General features: G+C 39.0%; 1 protein-coding gene across 1 annotated transcript in view; it reads left to right on the top strand.

The window, feature by feature from the left end:
- Positions 1–19,506, top strand: part of HBS1L (HBS1 like translational GTPase) — a 119,463-nt gene that overhangs the window by 11,404 nt on the left and 88,553 nt on the right. Inside the window, exon 4 of the mRNA XM_054974826.1 lies at positions 3,202–3,384. Within this exon, the coding sequence (XP_054830801.1) occupies positions 3,202–3,384 (183 nt within the window). The remainder of the gene's footprint in view (positions 1–3,201; positions 3,385–19,506) is intronic.

Raw genomic sequence — 19,506 nt, 5'->3', positions numbered from 1 at the left:
TTATGCTAATGAGTTCCTGCAGCTCTTTTTCTACGAAATGACTCCTGAGTATAGGAGAAGTAAATTGCTTTTGTTCCTGTTTAAATCCATTCTCATTTGTTTTAGCTTCGAAGTGGTCGTTGTTGTAGAGGAATGCAGGATACCAAACACTCAATGAGGCCCTTATCTCAGAGAAAACATTATTTCCTGGGAATGAGAGCCATAAACTCAGATTTCAGATTGAGAGGAGATGGGTTTTGCTTTATGGAGACACATAGATAGGATGGAGTTGACCATTTGCCCACTTGCTTGGAAAGGAGAAGATAGATTTTATTTATTTATGTCACATACGGTCCGCCTTTCTCACTGAGACTCAAGGCGGTTTACACAGTGTGAGATTAGTACAGTCAGTATCAAGAAGAATTTCATAAACAATGCCAGATGTTAAATAACACAAGTTAACAAAGGCATAACATTAGCAAGAATCCAATACAGAGTTGAAGAAATGCTGAAACAGAACATAAGCAATTCTAGGGCTGACATAGGAGCACAGGTACATAGGAGAAAAGGTACAAGGCAGCACATATGTGAACTTAAACCCAATTTCAGGATAGGTCAAAGCAAACCTCTTCTAGATGGGAAACAAAGGGTTAAAAGGTCTGACATACTATGAGAAAGTGTACAAGCTGAGAATAGGGGAGGAATGGAATGAAGTCTGTGTTGACCAGCCTTTAATTTCAAAGTTCCAGTTGGCTTGTATCTATTCCCTGGAAGGGAATACCAACACCAGTTAGCCTCATGTTTTTATTTCTTTTCTTAGTTCTGTAACATCTTGTAGTATTTTGATAGAGTGTTTTCTGGTGCTCTTGTGCTCTAGGGAATTGGGATTCTATTTTAGTAAACAAGAGGGTGGCTTGTAAAGCAGACCAGTAGATGGGGGGGGGGGCTGCAAGGACATGCAGGGGAATCTCATCCCCTCTCCCACTACTTCCTCTTTTCCTTCCCTGGCAGACCTCATAGTCTCTCTCCCTTTCTTGCTTCCTTCTTCCCACCCACCCACCAGCCTTTTATTCTCCCCCCCCCCCGTCTTCAACTATATTATTTTCTTACTTCATTTATCTTTATACTTTGCCTTTCTTCACAGTAGGGACTCAAAGCAGCTTACATTATTCTCCTGTCCTCTATTTTGTCCTCACAACAACCCTGTGTTGCAGGTTAGGCTGAGTTCATCCTGCTGGTCCAAAGTCACCCAAAGGGCTTCTACAGCAGAGTGGGGATTTGAACCTGAGCCTCTCAGATCCTACGCTGAAATCTTAACCACTACTACACTACACTACACTACACTGACTTTTGTAAGGTGTCGGCTGTTAAACAAGCAGCTTGGCCTGGATAAGTCATTAAAGTTTCATGGTAGCAAGTCTCTAGCTGGCTGCAATGAGTCCTCCCTCAGTGGCCAGAACAGCCCTGGAAAGGGCCCTGACCCTTTCCCTCTGCTTTTTACTGGCAGAAAGCAAACATTTCCAAAGCTGGCAATACTAGTGGTTACTAGTGGTTACCTAGTGTGGCCTCTGAGGGCATCCATTTATTAAAGCTCCAGGTGTGCCTTTTATCATTTTGGATTTTTTTAACTCCCCCAATGTATTTGTGTGTTTAGATTTCAGAATTTTTGCATACTTAGACTCTTTTTCAGCTTTGTAGAAAGAAAGCCTTGCTCACTCCACAGAGGAAACGAGGTTGAATGTGATGGCAGGTCTCTCCAGCAGCTATCTCAATGGGCTGAGAGCTCCAGTAGTTGTGCTGTTGCTAGAATATCTATGTTCAGTTCTTGACTTGAAAAGAATTATTGTGATAGCTACTACAGAGCCCCAAGAAGGAAAGAAAAACTTCTGGTCCTTTGCTCAACCTGTGTGTTCCTGAAAGATCCAGGCTATCTGCCTGTGGAAGCTTACACAAAAGCCCTTTGGTTGTTAGTTTTGGTTCTTTTGCCTCAAGAACTTTCTGGTTCCTGTCTGGTTGCTGACTCATCCATTCAGTGGTGGTTTCTTAATGGCATTTCATAAGCTTCCTAGAACAAGTGTCATCTTCATTCACTGTTGCCGATCACCACTTGGTAGTTGTGTGTCCTTGATCTTAGTCGCCATTTGTTTCTTATCCAAGGGTTTCAAATTAATTTATAACAAATTGTTCAGAAATGTTTCAAATATTTTTGTGTCATGGTCTGTAACCTGTAATCCAGTTAGTCTGTACATTTGTCACGTTGGGATTAAATGTGAGAATTAGGGATCAGTAGGAATTTGAAACTCACTTTATGTATCTTGTAATCTTAACATGGTAGAGTTTTTGAGAGCAACATAGTACCTCAGCATTCTGTTATTGGGTGCTGCCAAACAGTTGCATTCTCTGTCAATAGTAGTGCCAAACTGGGTTTATGTGTCCTAATAATATGTTTGGCTTAGCAGAACACTATACTTTCCCTCTGTGGATTGTAACTCTAGGCATGTCTAATCTAGCATGTCTGTAACTCACAAAGGCATCAATCCCAACATGGCATTGAACATCTTTGTTTAACTGAATCAACCTTGTACTACCTTCTGAAGTTACTGTTGGCTAACCTCATTTTCTTCCTTAGTGAATTTGTTCAAGTTTCACTATACTTCTCTAATCTAGTTAATGGAGTGCCTTCTAAAAAGGCAGCAGATTTAAGATTCACTAACCCATTCACAATTCAGAAAACATTAAAGAATTGTCATTAACAGATTTTTATTAACACTTTGCTTTCAGTGCTTGCAGTTATGGTACCTATCTGCATAGTCCTGAGGCCTGAAAAGATGCTGTTTATCTTAAAAGTTAATTCACACTCACAAATGCTTAAAATGTACTGTTAAATGATGCCACATTGACTTATCAATTATGTTGAATAATTTAAACCTGAATATGTATGCATTATTCTCTGGATTGGATGCTGTTCTTGTTGATAGTTTCTACATTGTTCAGTCTTTTACAAACTCCTAAAAGGTGATAAAATTATTATACTGTTCGATGAATAAAGAACATTCTGGATAGGCGGTGAAAGGATAAAAGCGTTGTTCCTGGAAGAATATGGCAGTGGTTTGGATAAGAGAAGCTAGAGCAGCTCTCTTCAGTTTTAAGCTCTGCATATTTATTTCACATCATTGTTATGAAAGTTCTTGTCCCGAACAACTTATACTTATTTTCTTCTAGCTCAGCTTGCTTCATGCCTTGATCATATGAAGGAAGTACTTGGGGAGTCCTTGCCAGAGAAGGAGATGGTGGAAGCAGTATTGAGTAGCAAATTTGATGTGCAGCAAGCTTTGGATTCTGTGCTGGCACAAGAGATGAAGATCAAAAATGAAGAGACTGTCATTTCAGGAAAGGCAACAAAAGGTATATTTGCATTTAATTTTTATGGGAGTTAATGTATGGTTCTTCTCAGCAGGGGGCAGGCTGTGTATGATTAATATATGAATAATTGAAACAAAATGACTTAAGGCTAAATGGCATATATAGAAAAAACCTGTTAAGGATGCTTAACATGTAGTTAAGCCTTCACCTTGAAAGGGTATTTTTGTAAATATAATTAGTAGTATTAAATTGCTTTAAGTAAAATGTTAGGCAGTGGTGACATTTTAAACTTGTTGCATCTAGTTCTGTTGTAGGGATAATTGCAGTCATTTTTGTGAAAAGTAATATTTCTAGCTGCTTAGTTCTACTGCATGAAAACTGTGATAAATGTAGTGTCATTGAATTTGTGAGACCATGATTTTAGATACCCAAATCTTGTGTACAAAATAGTTTAAATAATGTTTGTTAATAAAATGCCTTTTCATGTTTCTTTTTCTTGATTTCGGTGTTGCCCTTACTGCCTTGTCACAAATTGAACCATGTTTACTGTGGTCCTTCATCTGTCTTGGAATTGTTGGCTCATGTAAGGTAAGGCTTATTCTGCTCAGAAATATTTTCTGATATTAACTTGACTAATCTGCTGCAAGAAACTTCAGATTCTGCTGGTTTCTGTTTTGGTCTTAGTGACCCTGTAGTCAAATTGGAAAATCCTAATTCTTTAGGTCCAAGTGACAAGATTTTCTTTAGATCTAAAAAAGTCAATGTACCTTCAGTCAGAAAGAAAACCTTAAAATGTTCTTGTAAGTCTTTGGGAGCTCTTCCTGTCCCATTTAGTGACATTCTTAATAACAAATCACTTTATGAATCAGTTAACAAGCAGGCCACGCTCCCACTAGTTGACAGTATCAGTACAAGCCAGAGACCTTGCAATAAATGTGATGCATGCTTTAGTTCAGGAGTTAAATTCCTGGAAAAAAATCCATTAGGAAAGTCTTTTTGGGATCAGACCGAATTGAAAGGTATTCAGGACTTGAAAGCATTGCTGAGAAATAAAGAAATGGGTGACTTGTCAGATGTCCAAAATACTCCATTAGGTGTCCTTCAAAAAAATTCAGATCATGATAGCCAAGAAAGATTTGATAGTTTTTCTGGCTTAACAAGTGATTTTGGGAATTTGATACTAGACAATAAGGTAAGTCATCAGCTCAGTGAAAAAATGGACAATGTTGGAACTACTTCATCCTTTTTGAAAAATAAGGGCAGTTTCCAAGAGTATAGTAGTTGTCCTTCAAGGTCTGGAGGCTCAGCATTTACAGTTTCTGAAAGTCCGTCACTGGCCGATCTCCTGCGGGAACACCAAGGGAATAACTTAGATAAAGCTCAATCCTTATCTGATCTTTGTAATGATTCATTTGCATGCTTCACTGATACGGATTTAGAACCTTCCCCATGGTTGCAGCTTAACAGACAACCTCAAATTTCATCTGGGATGACAGAACTGTCAGGATCTTTATCTTCTCTGACTTTCTCCAGGGCTTCTCCAGTAAGAGAGCTTGAGAGTCTATCACTTTCAGATTTAATTGCAAAATCTATCGAATTGGATAAGCATCATACAGTAACCAATCATTCTAAGCTTCATATAGATAAAACAATGCCACCTGCAGTTGAGAATTCAGATATTGATCTAAGTGTTCTTATTAGAAAATCAACATTATCACCAGAACCTGTAGAGGTTCGATCAGATACCCTGTTTCCTGAAACTGAAGTTTTATTTTCAAAGACAGGACAGCAACTGATTATAGCTAAAGGAAGCAAGGAAAGGAAAGCAAGGTTCAGATCGTGCTTCTTTAGAGGTGCTGGTCCATGGACAAAGGTGCTCTCTGCAAGACCATCAGCCTTTGCAGTAACTTTATGTCTTCGCTACCCTCCAAAGAGATTCAAGCGTCAGATTGTTACTCTTCATAAGGCTTTCTTATACAGCAGGCAGATCCAAGAAGTAAAAATTAATAAAATTGATCCCGTTTCAGCAATCACTCCATTTGACTTCAAATCACCATCTCCTGATGACATTGTAAAAGCAGGCCAAAGGAGAGCCTTCACCAGATGATGATGATAAGAACCAGTGAAATCTTTATTTTTACATTTAAAAAATATTTTATACATTTATATATTTGAACTGTAAATTAGAATTGGTTTCTTAAATACACAGTGGATTCTTTATATTGGTTTGAAAAACCTTTGTAGTAAATCTAAAACCAAATACACTGGATTTCAGTACTTTTATTTTTTTACTTCTTGATTAGTAGAAGTAAATATTAATATTTTAATACCTGCATTGGAGTAAGATGTATGGGTGCCGAATCTTTACCAAATAATTGATATTGAAGTGTATTTTCAAGAAAGGGCTATCTCTAATAAAAATGTTTATGATTTAAGGCCAACTTTTTAAAAGCTGTATTGGGGAACAAATCCTTGAATTGATACTGCTCTGAATTAATTTGCCAGAGATAGTTGTTACTTTTTTAATGAGTGTGTTTTATACAGCTTTCTTTTGTTCTATCCCTTTCATGGAATGTTGAAAACTTGTAAATACAGTTTTGTTCAAAAATTAAAGCTGCTATGACACAAGCAATTTAATGCTGAACATGGTGGTAAGCTATTTGTAAAGTTAGGGGACCAGTATTACCTGTCCAAAACATTTTGTGAATAATTTATGGGAAGAAGTTTTCACACTTGTGCCCATTATTTAGAATGAGTTTTCTTTCCTCATGTTAAGCAATAAATTGTGTGTTTGTCAGCATGCAGTACCAGCCAAGAACCACAGCCTGTCTGACTACCTATTGTGTATATAGCAGGCATGTAAGAAACATATTTGCTGTATGCACACAGGCTATTTTTATAGGCACATACCTTTTTCACATGTAACTATAGAAATATAGTATGTGAATAGATCATAAAGATTTTTTGCCAATAAAATACTGTTTCTTTATTATCTAAAAACAGTCTTTGTCCAGATGTGGAAACATTAAATCTGTAACAAATCACCTAATTCTTTATTATTTGCTATATGCTGTAGAATATTCTTATTTTGAGCATCAGCCGTTAGATTTAATTTAGGTTATGCATTTTTATTTTTTATCTTGTGGTTTTGTTTTTGGTGTTGTCCATACTTTTTAAAAATTAAAAACTTAAGACTTCCACTGTGTTTTTGTGGTATTAGTAATGTGAATGTATAACATGTATGGCTCTGTCTCCAGTAGAATCCTAACTTAATCTTATGCTAATAACCCAAGCAGCTTTTGTACATCTGAGAATGAATGGTCTTAATGCTCTTTAAAGCCATTTCAAAATGTAGTCATTTTGATATATAAATCACAATATGTTCATTACATTTGTTACATTTCTTTTTTCTTTTTTGTAGTTTGAGATTGTCAAAATTCAGGGGATTCACTCAATACTTCTATTTCTAAATGTTTATTACATCTTTTTCTTGCCACTTTGGATACATTGTCTTATAATCATCCCATGGTATTGTATGGGATTCAAGCCCCCCACTTTCTTGTCAGTATAGACTTCAAGTTCACTACAGCTCTTAGATACTCTGTGAATAATGGATAGAATGACGAAAAGATTTTGTTTTCATGCATGTGGGGAAAAGCGCATGATAATCCATGGTAGGCATAGTTTAGGAAGGTTTGGGGTGATAGTTTCATTTGACCACAGTTTTAATATATGGATTAATTAATATGGAATATCTGTTCAGATTTTGAAAAGGCCATTGAATGTGGGTAAATGCACTGTAGTGTTAAATAGTGGTATGATATTGTAATGCAGATATGTATGCAGATGTATATATTTACTTTAAGAATAATGTTTGACCAAAAGTAATATTTCATTTTCTAAATTTATTACATTTTTAATTAAATTTATTATATTTTCCAATCTGACCTTTTTGGATTGGAAAATATTGCTGTTTGATGATAAATACTCTTTAAATACTTGGGGCATGAGCCATACTCCTACAAGTACTGCTGTGATTAACATAGAGAAATTGACATAGATCTTCAAGGACTGCTTCTTCCTGTCCTAAGATTGATCACTGACAGATTGCAGCCTATTGGTTGTTGGTTACCGTAGGAGGCTGATAAGTGGTTTCTACATATAGATTCACCTGTCCCTCTCTTCTCCAGAGCACCTGTCTGTGAAATAATTTCTGCTCAGAGCAGTAATAACTTGTTTGCTGAGATGCTGTGAAAGAGCAGGACAGATGAATTGCTATATAAATAATGGCCAGCGAACTGCACTGAACACCAAGAGCTGCCTAGAAAGGGAGGAAATTTTTCCCTGCAAGGATCAGAAGTGGATTACACCATTATAGTTCACTGATATTTGCTTTACTTCACTACAGCTAGCCTGTATTTTGCATGTATATAGTGTGGGGTTTTAATTTTTTCTTAAGTAGTCTGAATTATACTTGCTTGACTTGTTTGAAGTTGTAAAATGTATTAATCAAAATACCATGCTCTTAATATTCAGGTCATTGTGTAGTCAGTGCCTTTGGTACACTGAACTGATCTTGTTTGTATTTAGAATTAAGTATTTTAACAATAAATCTGTTGTAAATTGTTTTTTGTTAAAAAATATCCTTAATAAAATTCATAATTAATCAGTCATTGTATACCATCATGCTAGATCTTGCTCTGAGGCTTGTACAGTTGCCTTGCAGGGGTGTGCAAGGCGTGCCTGTTTCGTTAAACCTGATTCGGTTTTAACTGAATCAGGAAACCGTTTCGGTATTCTGGGAATACCGAAACAGTAAGCTGATTTGGTATTCGCGTTTCGGCTTGGCTAAGGCTAAAAGTTCATGGCTAAGGCTAAAAGTTCAAAACTGAACTTGGTCACACCAAATATTTCCAAATCTCTGTTGTACCAAAATGCTTCTTGTCGATGGAGTACCTATAGAACAAGGCAATAGGGGTGTGCAATTCGGTATTCTGATTAGGTTAAAAATACCGAATCGGCTGTTTCGGTTTTTTTCAGTATTACCGAAACTTTTTCTGAATACTGAAAAATTTCGGTAATACTGAAACACAGATACCTGAAATGATTCGGCTATTGTTTTCAATGAGAAAACCTTCTCCCGGCTTTCCGGGAGTCTGGGGGGGGGCATTTTCTGTCCAAATCACACCAAACTGGGTGGAGACCTTCTAACTCTCCTCTAACTACCCCCCAAGTTTCAGAAAGATTGGACTTTGGGGGGCCATGTTATGCCCCCCAAATAAGGTGCCCCCATCCTCCTACACTCTCCATGGTTCTCTATGGGGAAAAACAAGTCATATTTCTAGGTGGCTTGGGGTGGCACTTTGCAAGCAAAATGCAACCAACTTTCAGGGGACTTGCTCCCACCTGTCCTCTCACCCTCCACCAAGTTTCAGGCAGATTCCACTTGTGGGGGGTGCATTTTACGGCCTCCCAAAGAAGGTGCCCCTCTCCACCTTCATTCCACTATTCCCTGTGCGGGAAATATGAGAGGCTTGTCCCCAAATTTCAGAGGACCGCCTCCTACCTGTCCTCCCTCCTTCCACCAAGGCTCAAGCAGATCTCACTTTGGGGGGCCATTTTATGGCCTCCCAAAGATGCTGCTCTTAGCCCCCCCTTTCTCCATTATTTCCTATGGGGGAAATAAGACAGGCTTGTCTGGCTAGGGGTGGCATTTTGCATGCAAAATGCCCCCAATCTTCAGGGGCCCATCTCCTACCTGTCCTCCCACCCTCCACCAAGCCCCAAGCTGATCCTACTTTGGGGGGGCCATTTTATGCCCCCCCTAAAGGTGGTTCTCCTGCCACACCACTTTGTCTTTCTACTGTGGGGAAGACTTCCACACCACAGAAACACATGGGATTGGGGCTGCCAATGGCCACAGCCACAGTCCACCTGCACCCAAACTGCCAAATACCACACACACCCTCCCCAAAACCTAACCTCCCCTGTCCTGTGGCCAGCCACTTTCTATTGATTCCTGTTATGGGAAAATCTCCCACAGCAAGAACCCACAGAATGTGGCATCTATGGCCACAGGAACAGTCCCCCTTTTAAATCTCCCCCCACAGCCCCACAGTGACCCAAAGACACCCCCTCAACATTCCCACACCGGCCACTACCCCAGGAGCAGGCTGACCAGCCGTCCCCCATTGTTCCCTGTGATGGGAACTTTTAAACTCTCTTTCCCTGGGCAAATATGCACAGCCCAGGGGTACCACAATGGTGGGCACACTCCTGAGTGCGATCTTGTCCCTGTGAAAGAGCACCTGAACCACAGACACCCTCCCCCAAATTCCCCCACCACCTACAGAGATGGCTGGCCATCCAGCCCCATTGTTCCCTATGATTGGAACGAACTGCACAACAAAGAATAAAACCCAAACACACTGAATAAAGTTTTTAAAAAAATATTTCCTCACTTTCAAAGTACAAGTAGGCAAAGCATAGTGACACATTACACCAGCAGTCCCCCACACAGAAAAATAACGCATCTCACTTCACATCAAAGAATCACAAAAACACAATTCCTGTCAAAAACACTTTATTTCTTGAACAGCTTTAGGTAACACAGCAGGGGGGCACACCAAAGGGCATGCCAACAGTATCTTACACAAAAATAACACTACTCACTTCACATTAAAGAATCACCCAAAACACAATTGCTGTCAAAGACACTTTATTTCTTTAAATGCTTTAGGTTACACAGTAGGAGGGCACAACAGGGCATGAAAGCAGTCTACTACACAAAAATAACACAACCCACTTCACATCAGAGAATCACCCAAACACAATTGCTGTCAAAAATGGTGATGTGAGTTGTGTTATTATTGTGTCCGGCTGGCCAGCCTGCTCCTAGGGTAGTGGCCTGTGTGGGAATGTTGGGGAGGGTGTCTTTGGGTCAGTGTGGGGCTGTGGGACTGAGTCTTTTCTCTCCACTCAGTAACTGAAACAGCAGTTCACTCCGCCCACACACTCAGTCATCAACCAATCATCTCAGTCACTCATTCCTCTCACCCCCACTCGTCATCTGTACCAAGCATTTAAAGACATATACACACACATTTAAAATCATTACACATAATTTTTAATTGCCCCTGCTATACACAATAATCATAGCACATAGCAAGGATGTTCATGTGATTGAGCACTTGAATACAGCTAACAAAGGGGTGTTTTTTACTGTTCAGCTATAGCTCCACTATGTATATTCAGTCCAGCATAATCCTCTACTTTGTGGTCACTCTTTAAACTTCTGATTTTCTGTTACATTCTTCATAGCACATACCTGAGTACTGTTATCAAATAATATTAAATGGGAACAATTGTATGTGATAACTTAATTCTGGTTCTTATTGGAAAACTCAAATGGGAACACAAAGAAAATGAACTGCTGCTTGAAACTCAAATTAAAAAATTTCAAATGATATATCCTTCAGAGAAATATGTATGTACAGTGAACCTATTCATGCTAGTATATATCTGCTATTATCACTTAAAGTTCCTTTCGTGCCCTGTCAACATGTCAACTGATATGTCCTTATTGCCATAGGAAGTGACATATCTGATGAGTTTTTTGCCTTCCTGCTGAGGTGTCTAAAATGACTGGATTAGTAGCTGCCATAATGTGGTGACCATATTCAATTTACCTGATTGCTGCACACAGCTACCTGATAGGGGTATGTTTGAGTTTGTTTCATGATGGTGGACATTGTAAATATTACAGCAGGATGTTGGCGTATTTGCTGTTGGGAAGATTTTTTTTTTTAATATGGTGATTGTAATATTCATTACTGCTCTTATAGGCCTTAAGCATTTCTACTCCTCAGCAGGGACTCAAAATGGCTTGCAAATATGTACTAGATCTATAACATCCTGGGCTGGTCTTGAATCTGTAGATCCAACTCATGACTACAGGTTGCGATTTGTGGGCTGTTGGCTCCTACCAGTAGATTGTGCCTCTCCAGGATTTAAATACCTGTAACAGGAGGGAACAGAAGCTAAACCCAGATCTTTTCATCTGACAGAGATGTTCCCAAGGATTCCTTCTCCCTTTTAAACCTCTAGAATATTGCTTATCAGAATATAATGGTGCTGTTCTTACTGATATATATTATAGACATCCCTGTGTGTGTTTTTTCTAGTCAGCAACAGCACAGAAAATCTTTACGGCTGCAAAGATAAAATTGAAAAAGTGAAGATGATACTTGCAGAATTCTCAAAAGCCAATGCAGATTTCTACTAGTGGCGTATCTGTCCTGTGTAGTTTTGTTCCCATGTTTGTGGCGAATAAACCAAAATAAATTATGTAAATATTAATCATCGAAGAACAAATTATGCAAAATAAGAGGCATTGTACAGATTGCTTTAGTTTGAATAATTGATAAAAATCTAGCTTTCTTGATGCAGAACTTAGATTGCCTGTTAAAGGTGTGCGTGTGCGTGTGCGTGCATGTGCACACACACGCACACAAACACAATAGATTTTTTTCCCCCTTGCGTGAAGAGTATACATACTGCTTTGATTATAGTGCCCAAAGGACAGTGTAGATAGATCCCATGTGCCTGCTTATCTTTTGTAGATTGTCCCACAGATGAAAAAAATGATCTTTATTTGAAATATCCATAAAATTTTAACTTTGTAATCAAAGTAGAACCAAGAAATGTAACTGTTTGTAAATGTTTTGGGGCATTAATAATGTGGAGTAGTGAGTATTTTGTATAAGAATCTCTCTTGGGGAACATTTGGCAAGATTCACAGATTATAATATAGCTGTGTGTGGGCTTTAGAAAGGAAGTGGCTTATGTGAAAAACAATGAGAAACATAAGTTTTTGAGATCCTTTGTAGACACCTACACTGGAAAAAGTGACACTCCTGAGACTTTTTCCCTGTCATGTTATGCCTTGAAGATAGCATAGGGTATGTTCAAACACTGCTTTTTTTTAAAAAAGGTAGAACTTCTTTTATATGTATATTAACAAAACTCTGCTGCTGCACGTGGCTGAATATGGGAAAGACATTTACTTCAGCAGTTTTTCAATTATTAAAATACTGTGTGCTGAGATATATATACTGTGTGCTGATAAAACAGTTCACATGCTCGATCTTGAGTCCTCTGCTGGGCACTGATGGTGATCTGTGGGTGGGGAAATCATCTATTAATCCTTTATCAAGAGCAGATCACCACCTAGTGAAGCTTAGTCTCATGGGAGCATCAAACTTTCATAGGGATGAGAACCATATGACATGATTGGCAGTTATGTTAGTTGTATTTAATCTCTGGAATAGGGAGTGAGCTAAGCAATTGATAGAATTATATACAGATGCTGTTGGGGTGGTAAAGCAAAAAGGATGGCTAGATCATCAGTGGAGGAAAACAGAAGTCAAATGTAACTGATCATAAACAAGAGCTCGCTCTGTGACTCTGATGGCAGAGTCGTAGATATATAGTAGAATTGCTTTGAACAGTAAAAGAGATTTACTTAACTGTTTTTGGAGCCTTCAGCTGTTGTGACACGTTTACAGATTCAGTTATTTGTACCAGCTCTGACCTTGATGCCAGTATTGAGTTTACAGTTCAGATGTTACCAGAGCTCTTGACTGTCACTTTTGCTTGGATAAATATCTGTTATGGAACTCAGGTGCTGAAAGAGTATTTGGAGATGTCTGGCCATTGGTTATGAATGCCTTCTTGAAAGACAGGTGGCTCTGGCCCTCTTGAAAGAAACAGTCATTTGCCTGCTTCTGAAGATAACAGGGTAAAGGAAAGATTTATCTATTAACTAGTCACAAGTAGGAGTGTACAGCAAAAATTTTTTTGGGTTTCCCGCTTTGGGAAACCTGAAGTGGGAAAAAATTCATAAATAAGGGATTTCCAGAGTGGCAAGCTGCTTTGGAAATCACTTATTTAAACCTACTTTGGTGTGCTTCGATTTCCCTCCTCCCCCTCCCATTGGGAGAAATAAGCGGCAAGGGGGAGTGGTTTAGATCCCACTGGCTTCAGTTGCCTGGTGGGGAACTCCTCGCCAGACAGCTGATTCGGGGGTTAAAATGCCCTTTTCCGTGCTGCTGTGCAGCACCGTGGAAAGAGGTATTTAAACCCCTTCACACGAAGCTTCCCAAAGTGATACAAATTACTTTGGGAATCTTTGATTCGGGGTTTCTGAAACGGACCCGGCACACTGGAGCTGATTGGGAAATCCCAAATCTTTGCAAATCGGGTGCGATTCGGGCATTTCCCCCGAATTGGAAATCCGAATTGCACACCCCTAGTCACAGGTCTTCCCATTTTGGTCAGGTAATGGTGGAATGACTTCTAAATGAGGCTGATTATCTGAATCTGTTTCTCTCTAGTTTCAGGCCTGAGTTTGGTGCTGAAACAGCTGTGCTGTACAGCTGCATGGTATAAATGTTTTGGCATGTAAATGTTTTGTGTTTTGTTTCTTGTGGTTAATGTAGGGGTTCTGAATAGTTGTTACTGTGGTTAAAATGCAGGCCTCTGTAAGAAGTAAGAAAGATGGGGGCTGGATGGGTGAGTGAAGTGTGTTATTGGATGGTAGCTGTACTCTGGGAGGCGGGGGAGACATTGCGTGAACTATAGCTTGTAGTCAGAATACTGATGGAAAGTGTTAAGTGTGTCTAGTTCAGGAAATCAGTCTAGTTCAGTGAATCTGTGTGCTGAGAGGGAAGAGTTATTGTGTTACTCTCTTAAGTGAAAAACTGAGGGAAATAAGTCTTTATGTCTGAGTCTGTTTATTATTATTATTTCTATTCTGTATGGCAACTGTGTGGAAAATTAGTCTTTGTGACTGGTTCTCTGAATAAACATTTAAGGAACTATACCTAAATTGAAACCACCAAGCTTATGAACCTATTCTGAAACCAATCTGCTTACCAAAACTCTACAACTATTATAAATAAATACTTATAAATAAAATCTATTTCTGGTTAAGCATCTAGGGGAAGAGCCATGGCTCAGTGATATAACATCTGCTTGGCATGCAGAAGGTCCCAGGTTCACTCCCTGGCATCTCCAACTAAAAGGATCAGGTAATAGGTGATATGAAAGACCTTTTTACCTGAGATTCTAGAGAGCCACTGCTAATCTGAGAAGACAATACTGATCTTGATGGACCAGAGGTCTGATTCAGTATAAGGCAGCCTTGATATAGGATCCCTTTTTTCCTCATAGCCACTCCTAAATGCTGAATGTTTTATCATACTAATTGCAATGTTTTGCATATAATTAAGGTTGAGTATTTTATTTTGCTTGCTTATGTGTTTTTTAAATGGTTACTGCAAGTTTCTGCTTGCTTATGTGTTTTTTAAATGGTTGCTGTGAGTTTAAATATAGGCTTCTGAGGAAAGAAGGAGGGGAGCTAGATGGATGAATAGTATGTGATCTGATTCGACAATAGCTGTGAGTGGAGTGAACTGCAGTTTTTTGTCAGTGCGGAGGGAAAGTTTTTCTGTCACCCTTTGTATATCTTAGAGGTTATTCTAGTTAAGTCAGGCAACCTGTGTGGAGCCTAAATTGTCTGTGTTTCTGAGAGACAAGTTCAACGAAACTGCGTTCCTGAGAGAATCTGTGTGTTTCTCAGAGAGAGGATTTTGGCTAAATCAGGCAAGCTGTGTGGAAGCCTGAGAGCCAAATTTTATCTAAATTCAGGCACACTGCTCGTGCCTGTGTTAGTTTGTGTATATCTGAGATAGTGATTATCTAGGTCAGGCAAGGTGTGTGGAAAGGCCTGAATGAATCTGTTTGTGTGGCTGTGAAAAGAGTTTATTCTATTAGTGAAGACCTGTGCAGAAAATTACTTTGTATGATTGAGTCTGTGAAAATACCTTTAAGAAGATTCAATTATATTTGAAACCACCAAGCTTAAAAGCTGTACTGAAACCAGTATGCTTATTAAAACTCTACAATCATCACACTTATGTATCTATAAATAAATTCTACTTTTGTTAAGAAAAAAATCTTTTTTCCTCACAACCACTGTCATGTGCTGACCATTTGGTCAAAGTACCATCTATAACAAGAACAAGAATAACAACATTTGATTTATATACCGCCCTTAAGGACAACTTAACGCCCACTCAGAGCAGTTCGCAAAGTATGTTGTTATTACTATTAATATTATTAACAAAGTGTATTATTATCTCCACAACAAAACATCCTGTGAGGTGGGTGGGGCTGAGAGAGCTCCTAGAAGCTGTGACTGACCTAAGGTCACCCAGCTGGCTTCCTGTGGTATAAGTTAAGCAGAAGAGATCTAAAGCGGAAGCCTTTGATGGCAGCGAAAACCTTTTGGATAGGAAGCACGATATAGGTCGTACGAGGGAAGGTGCTGTCATGGTATAAGCCTGGGTAAAGTAGAGGATGTCTGGAGCTCTGTGAGTTTTGAAATATATGGAGTGTTGAATGAGACCATAGCCCTCCTGAGGTAAAAGTTTAAGGTAACATAAGGAGGACTTGAACTAAAGGTTCAAAGCAAAAGTTTAACAAAATGTTAAAAATACTAAGCAAACCATTACACTACCATCTAAGATGAAGCCTTCTTATAATACAAGAATTAGGAAGGCAGCATAATACAGACTATTTCAGAGCCTTATAGTGAGGAGCCATTACAGAGTATACAATATACAGGTCCTGCTATGTTAATTCTCTTGTATCTTGTAGTGGTAATGATGCCATTGACAATGGCATCCTGCTGGAACTTCTATCTAGCCTGGCAACCATCATAGGGTTAGTTTTGTGGGTTTTTTTACGGTAGATTTTTGAAGGTGATGATGGCTGGGGATTCTCTGCTTCTGGCAACTTGTTAAGGAATTTCTCGGCTTTCTTGGGTGTCCAAACATTTAGATATTCTTGTGATTTTGCTATGGAAGATGTTGGGGTAAATAGGACTCCATAGTTTAAATCTTTCAAGGTAACTCCTGTTCAGTTTCTAGAACATATGCCAGCAGAAGAGAACCAAGAAGCTGCCATTTAGCTATACATTATCTCTGAACATGTGTTTCATTAATGGGAATGTGGAAGGTCTTTTGATATGTATACTTGAGAGCATTTGAGGATTTCAACAACACAACAGTGTCAAGAAGCTTACTTCAGTTCGTTTCTTGTTTAGCTCAAACACTTTGGTTCAGGTTTTTAGCTTAGCTAAGATGCAGTTAGATTTATCGTTCTCCCTTTATTTCCCCCCTTTGATTTTGGAGAGAGACAGTTTTTCTTCTGAAGACTGAGGCTCGGATGGAATAGCCAGTTCACAGCCAGATAAGAGAGAGCCTTGGCACTGCAGGTGCTAAATTTTCAAGTACAGGGCAGTTAGGGAGGCTGGCTCTGGCATTCCATCCAGTTACAGCATGGCACCGCTGGAGTGGAGTGATGAGTTCTTCTCCCTTCACCTGTGGAGGCAGGCAACTGTAGAGCCTGTTGTCATAGGTTTGGGCCTATTTGATTGGCTAAGTTGTTCAGGTCTGCTGCAGGTAGCCGGCTTTTAAAAGTTGTCTTTTATCCTTTTGAGCCCGCTTCTGCTTGAAGGATCAGTCCCTTGTTTTGAGGCCTGTGCTGTGCGTGGAGTCCATAGCTAGTGTCCATTTTGTCTTTGTCTCTTGGACTTCTGGACTTAACATCTTAAAGCCCAGTTGGATTTTTTGATTTGTCTAAAAGGTGACATCTAAATTAGGTTTGTAAGTTTCAAGTGTATCTTAACTTAGCTGTTTAGTCATTATTTTGCCTCCGTTTGCATACTTCTGTATATATTCTTATAATTGGCATATTGTACTTCCTTTAATAAATTACATTAATTATATTTGTACGGAGATATTGAGCATTAACTGCTTCAATCTGAATCCAGTACCTTGGCCAATTTGCTATAAGCTACCCAAGTAATTTGCTTTCTGGACTCAGCCTGCAGGGTGCCCACCATGCAAGTTTGATTTCTCTTTCGCTAGTGTCCAGAGGGCTGAAGGCTTGCTTCTCAGTCATGAGCTGTGGGTTAGTCAGAGAAGCTGGTAGTGGGTTGCTGCTCTGGAAATTTAGGATTCACTTCCCAGCTTTTGTACTTTTCTTACCACAAGTAAGATGGCAGCCTTTCTGGGGGATTCTGGATGGAGCTGCCACCTTTTCCCTTACAAACAGCAGTTAATGTCTTGCAAGGACAAGTTAGTTTGATCAAGAAGAAACTTAACTCTGTTTGCTTATTTTTTTCACATGTTCAGTAGCTTAGTTGTCATAGTATCTAACAGAAGTTGGCAACCAAATTTTTTTACTTAGGGTATAAATGACCTGTAATGTACTTCTGATGAATATTTTCTGTATGTTTTGTATGTGCATGGCTGATTTTTAATTGCACACAGTGTGGAATATTTTGTTTTCAGATAATTGTCACCCCATGAGCGTGCAAATAATGCTTGCTTTCCTCATCTATTCCAGTGGGTGTTAATCATACCCTAATAGACTTCTAGTAGTCACATTTTTTAAAAAAGAATGTTTGAGGGGGAGGGGGAGCAAGCCATTGAACCACAACTGATCTCATTATTCCTGTGAAATACTTAAATTATAAAGTAGTAAAAATTGTTAAAAATGTAAGGTTTTTGTACAGCTTCTGGTAGTTCTGTGAAACCCCATTAGTGGAACAAATTAACATCTCCATTAAGCTTCTCCCTGAGGCAGAATTTGGGTCAGAACTATAACCAGATTGTATATTGAATGAGACTAAGGGTACAAGATGATGGGTATCAAGCCAGTTTGGTATAGTGGTTAAGAGTGTGGGACTCTAATCTGGAGAGCTGGGTTTGATTCCCCACTCCTCCACTTGAAGCCAGCTGGGTGACCTTGGGTCAGTCACAGCTTCTAGGAGCTCTCTCAGCCCCACCCACCTCACAGGGTATTTGTTGTTGTGGGGATAATGACATACTTTGTAAACCACTTTGAGCGGGTGTTAAATCATCCTGATGGGCGGTATATAAATCAAATATTATTATTATTAAATTAATATATGCTTAATGTTATTTATCGTCTGTATTTAAAACAAAGAGGATTTTAATACCAGGTGATCACTGTGATACTGCATTCAAACAGTGAGACTTTTTCTGTCCATAGTAGTGTTATCTGACCAAACATATTTCTGCACTTCACAAATGCAGTATCACATCTTCATTAGTACTGTGAGTTGCAGCCCTGATCCCCCTCCTAAGTTCTGAGTAGTAAGCAGAGGCCCTCAGAGTCCTTGAGTGATATTTTATGCAACTCTAGATATAGCATAAACATGTATCAGAAAGATGACCATGGATGTAATAATGTTTTATGATTTTTGTCTTTACACAGCCACACTAAGAGAAGCCCCTTACCCATCTTTCTCTTGTCCTTGCAAGCTAACAAAAGTGCTGACAGTATAAAATGAAACTGCATTTCTAGAATCTGTGAGAACAAAACAATTAAGATCCAGGCCTGTAGAATCTCAGTTCCCTCAATTGGCAACATTGCAAGAGATAGATGGCTATCATCCTGCCATAGATTGGGGCACTTGTATTAAAGCCTTCGTTTCAGGAAAGTTGGGAAATGTTCTTTGCCCAGTACCTATATCATGTAATGGAATAAATTAACAATGGGTAGTTGTTCTGCTAGCTACATCAAGGATGGGAACAGATCCGGGCTAGTCGGGCTAGTCGTGAAAATGACACACATCTGCCCAATGGGATACTTGAACTGATATCAGAGTTGCCAAAGAAAGAGTGTTTGTTCTTTGAAATGATAAACAACTTTTACAAGTGTTAATTGAGTAAGGGGACAACCCCTAATTATGCTAAACCAATGGAATGATGCTAAGTCATATGTACACGTAACTAACTCAACCAATAGCTTGCTGAATGTATAATGAACCCAAGGTGATAAAAGTTGATGTAATGTTTCTCAGACCTCTGAAGAACGATTGGTCTTCCCTCTATTCGAATAAAGTAACTCAGTTTCCTCTCCTCATCGGACTCTATCTGTCTGCTTCTTCTGAATTGGGCCTGAGGCAGAACAGGCCACGAATTTGTGTGGTTCAGTACTATTAGTATTTCATGCAGATAGATAGTAAAAAGTAGGTAAACCTGTAAAACAATATTACTTCAGTGAGCT

The sequence above is a fragment of the Eublepharis macularius genome, chromosome 1 (genome assembly GCF_028583425.1).
Source record: "Eublepharis macularius isolate TG4126 chromosome 1, MPM_Emac_v1.0, whole genome shotgun sequence".
In the NCBI taxonomy this organism is placed as follows: Eukaryota; Metazoa; Chordata; class Lepidosauria; order Squamata; family Eublepharidae; genus Eublepharis; species Eublepharis macularius.
Note: the sequence above shows the minus strand (reverse complement) of the source record. Positions and strands in the feature narration are given on the sequence as shown.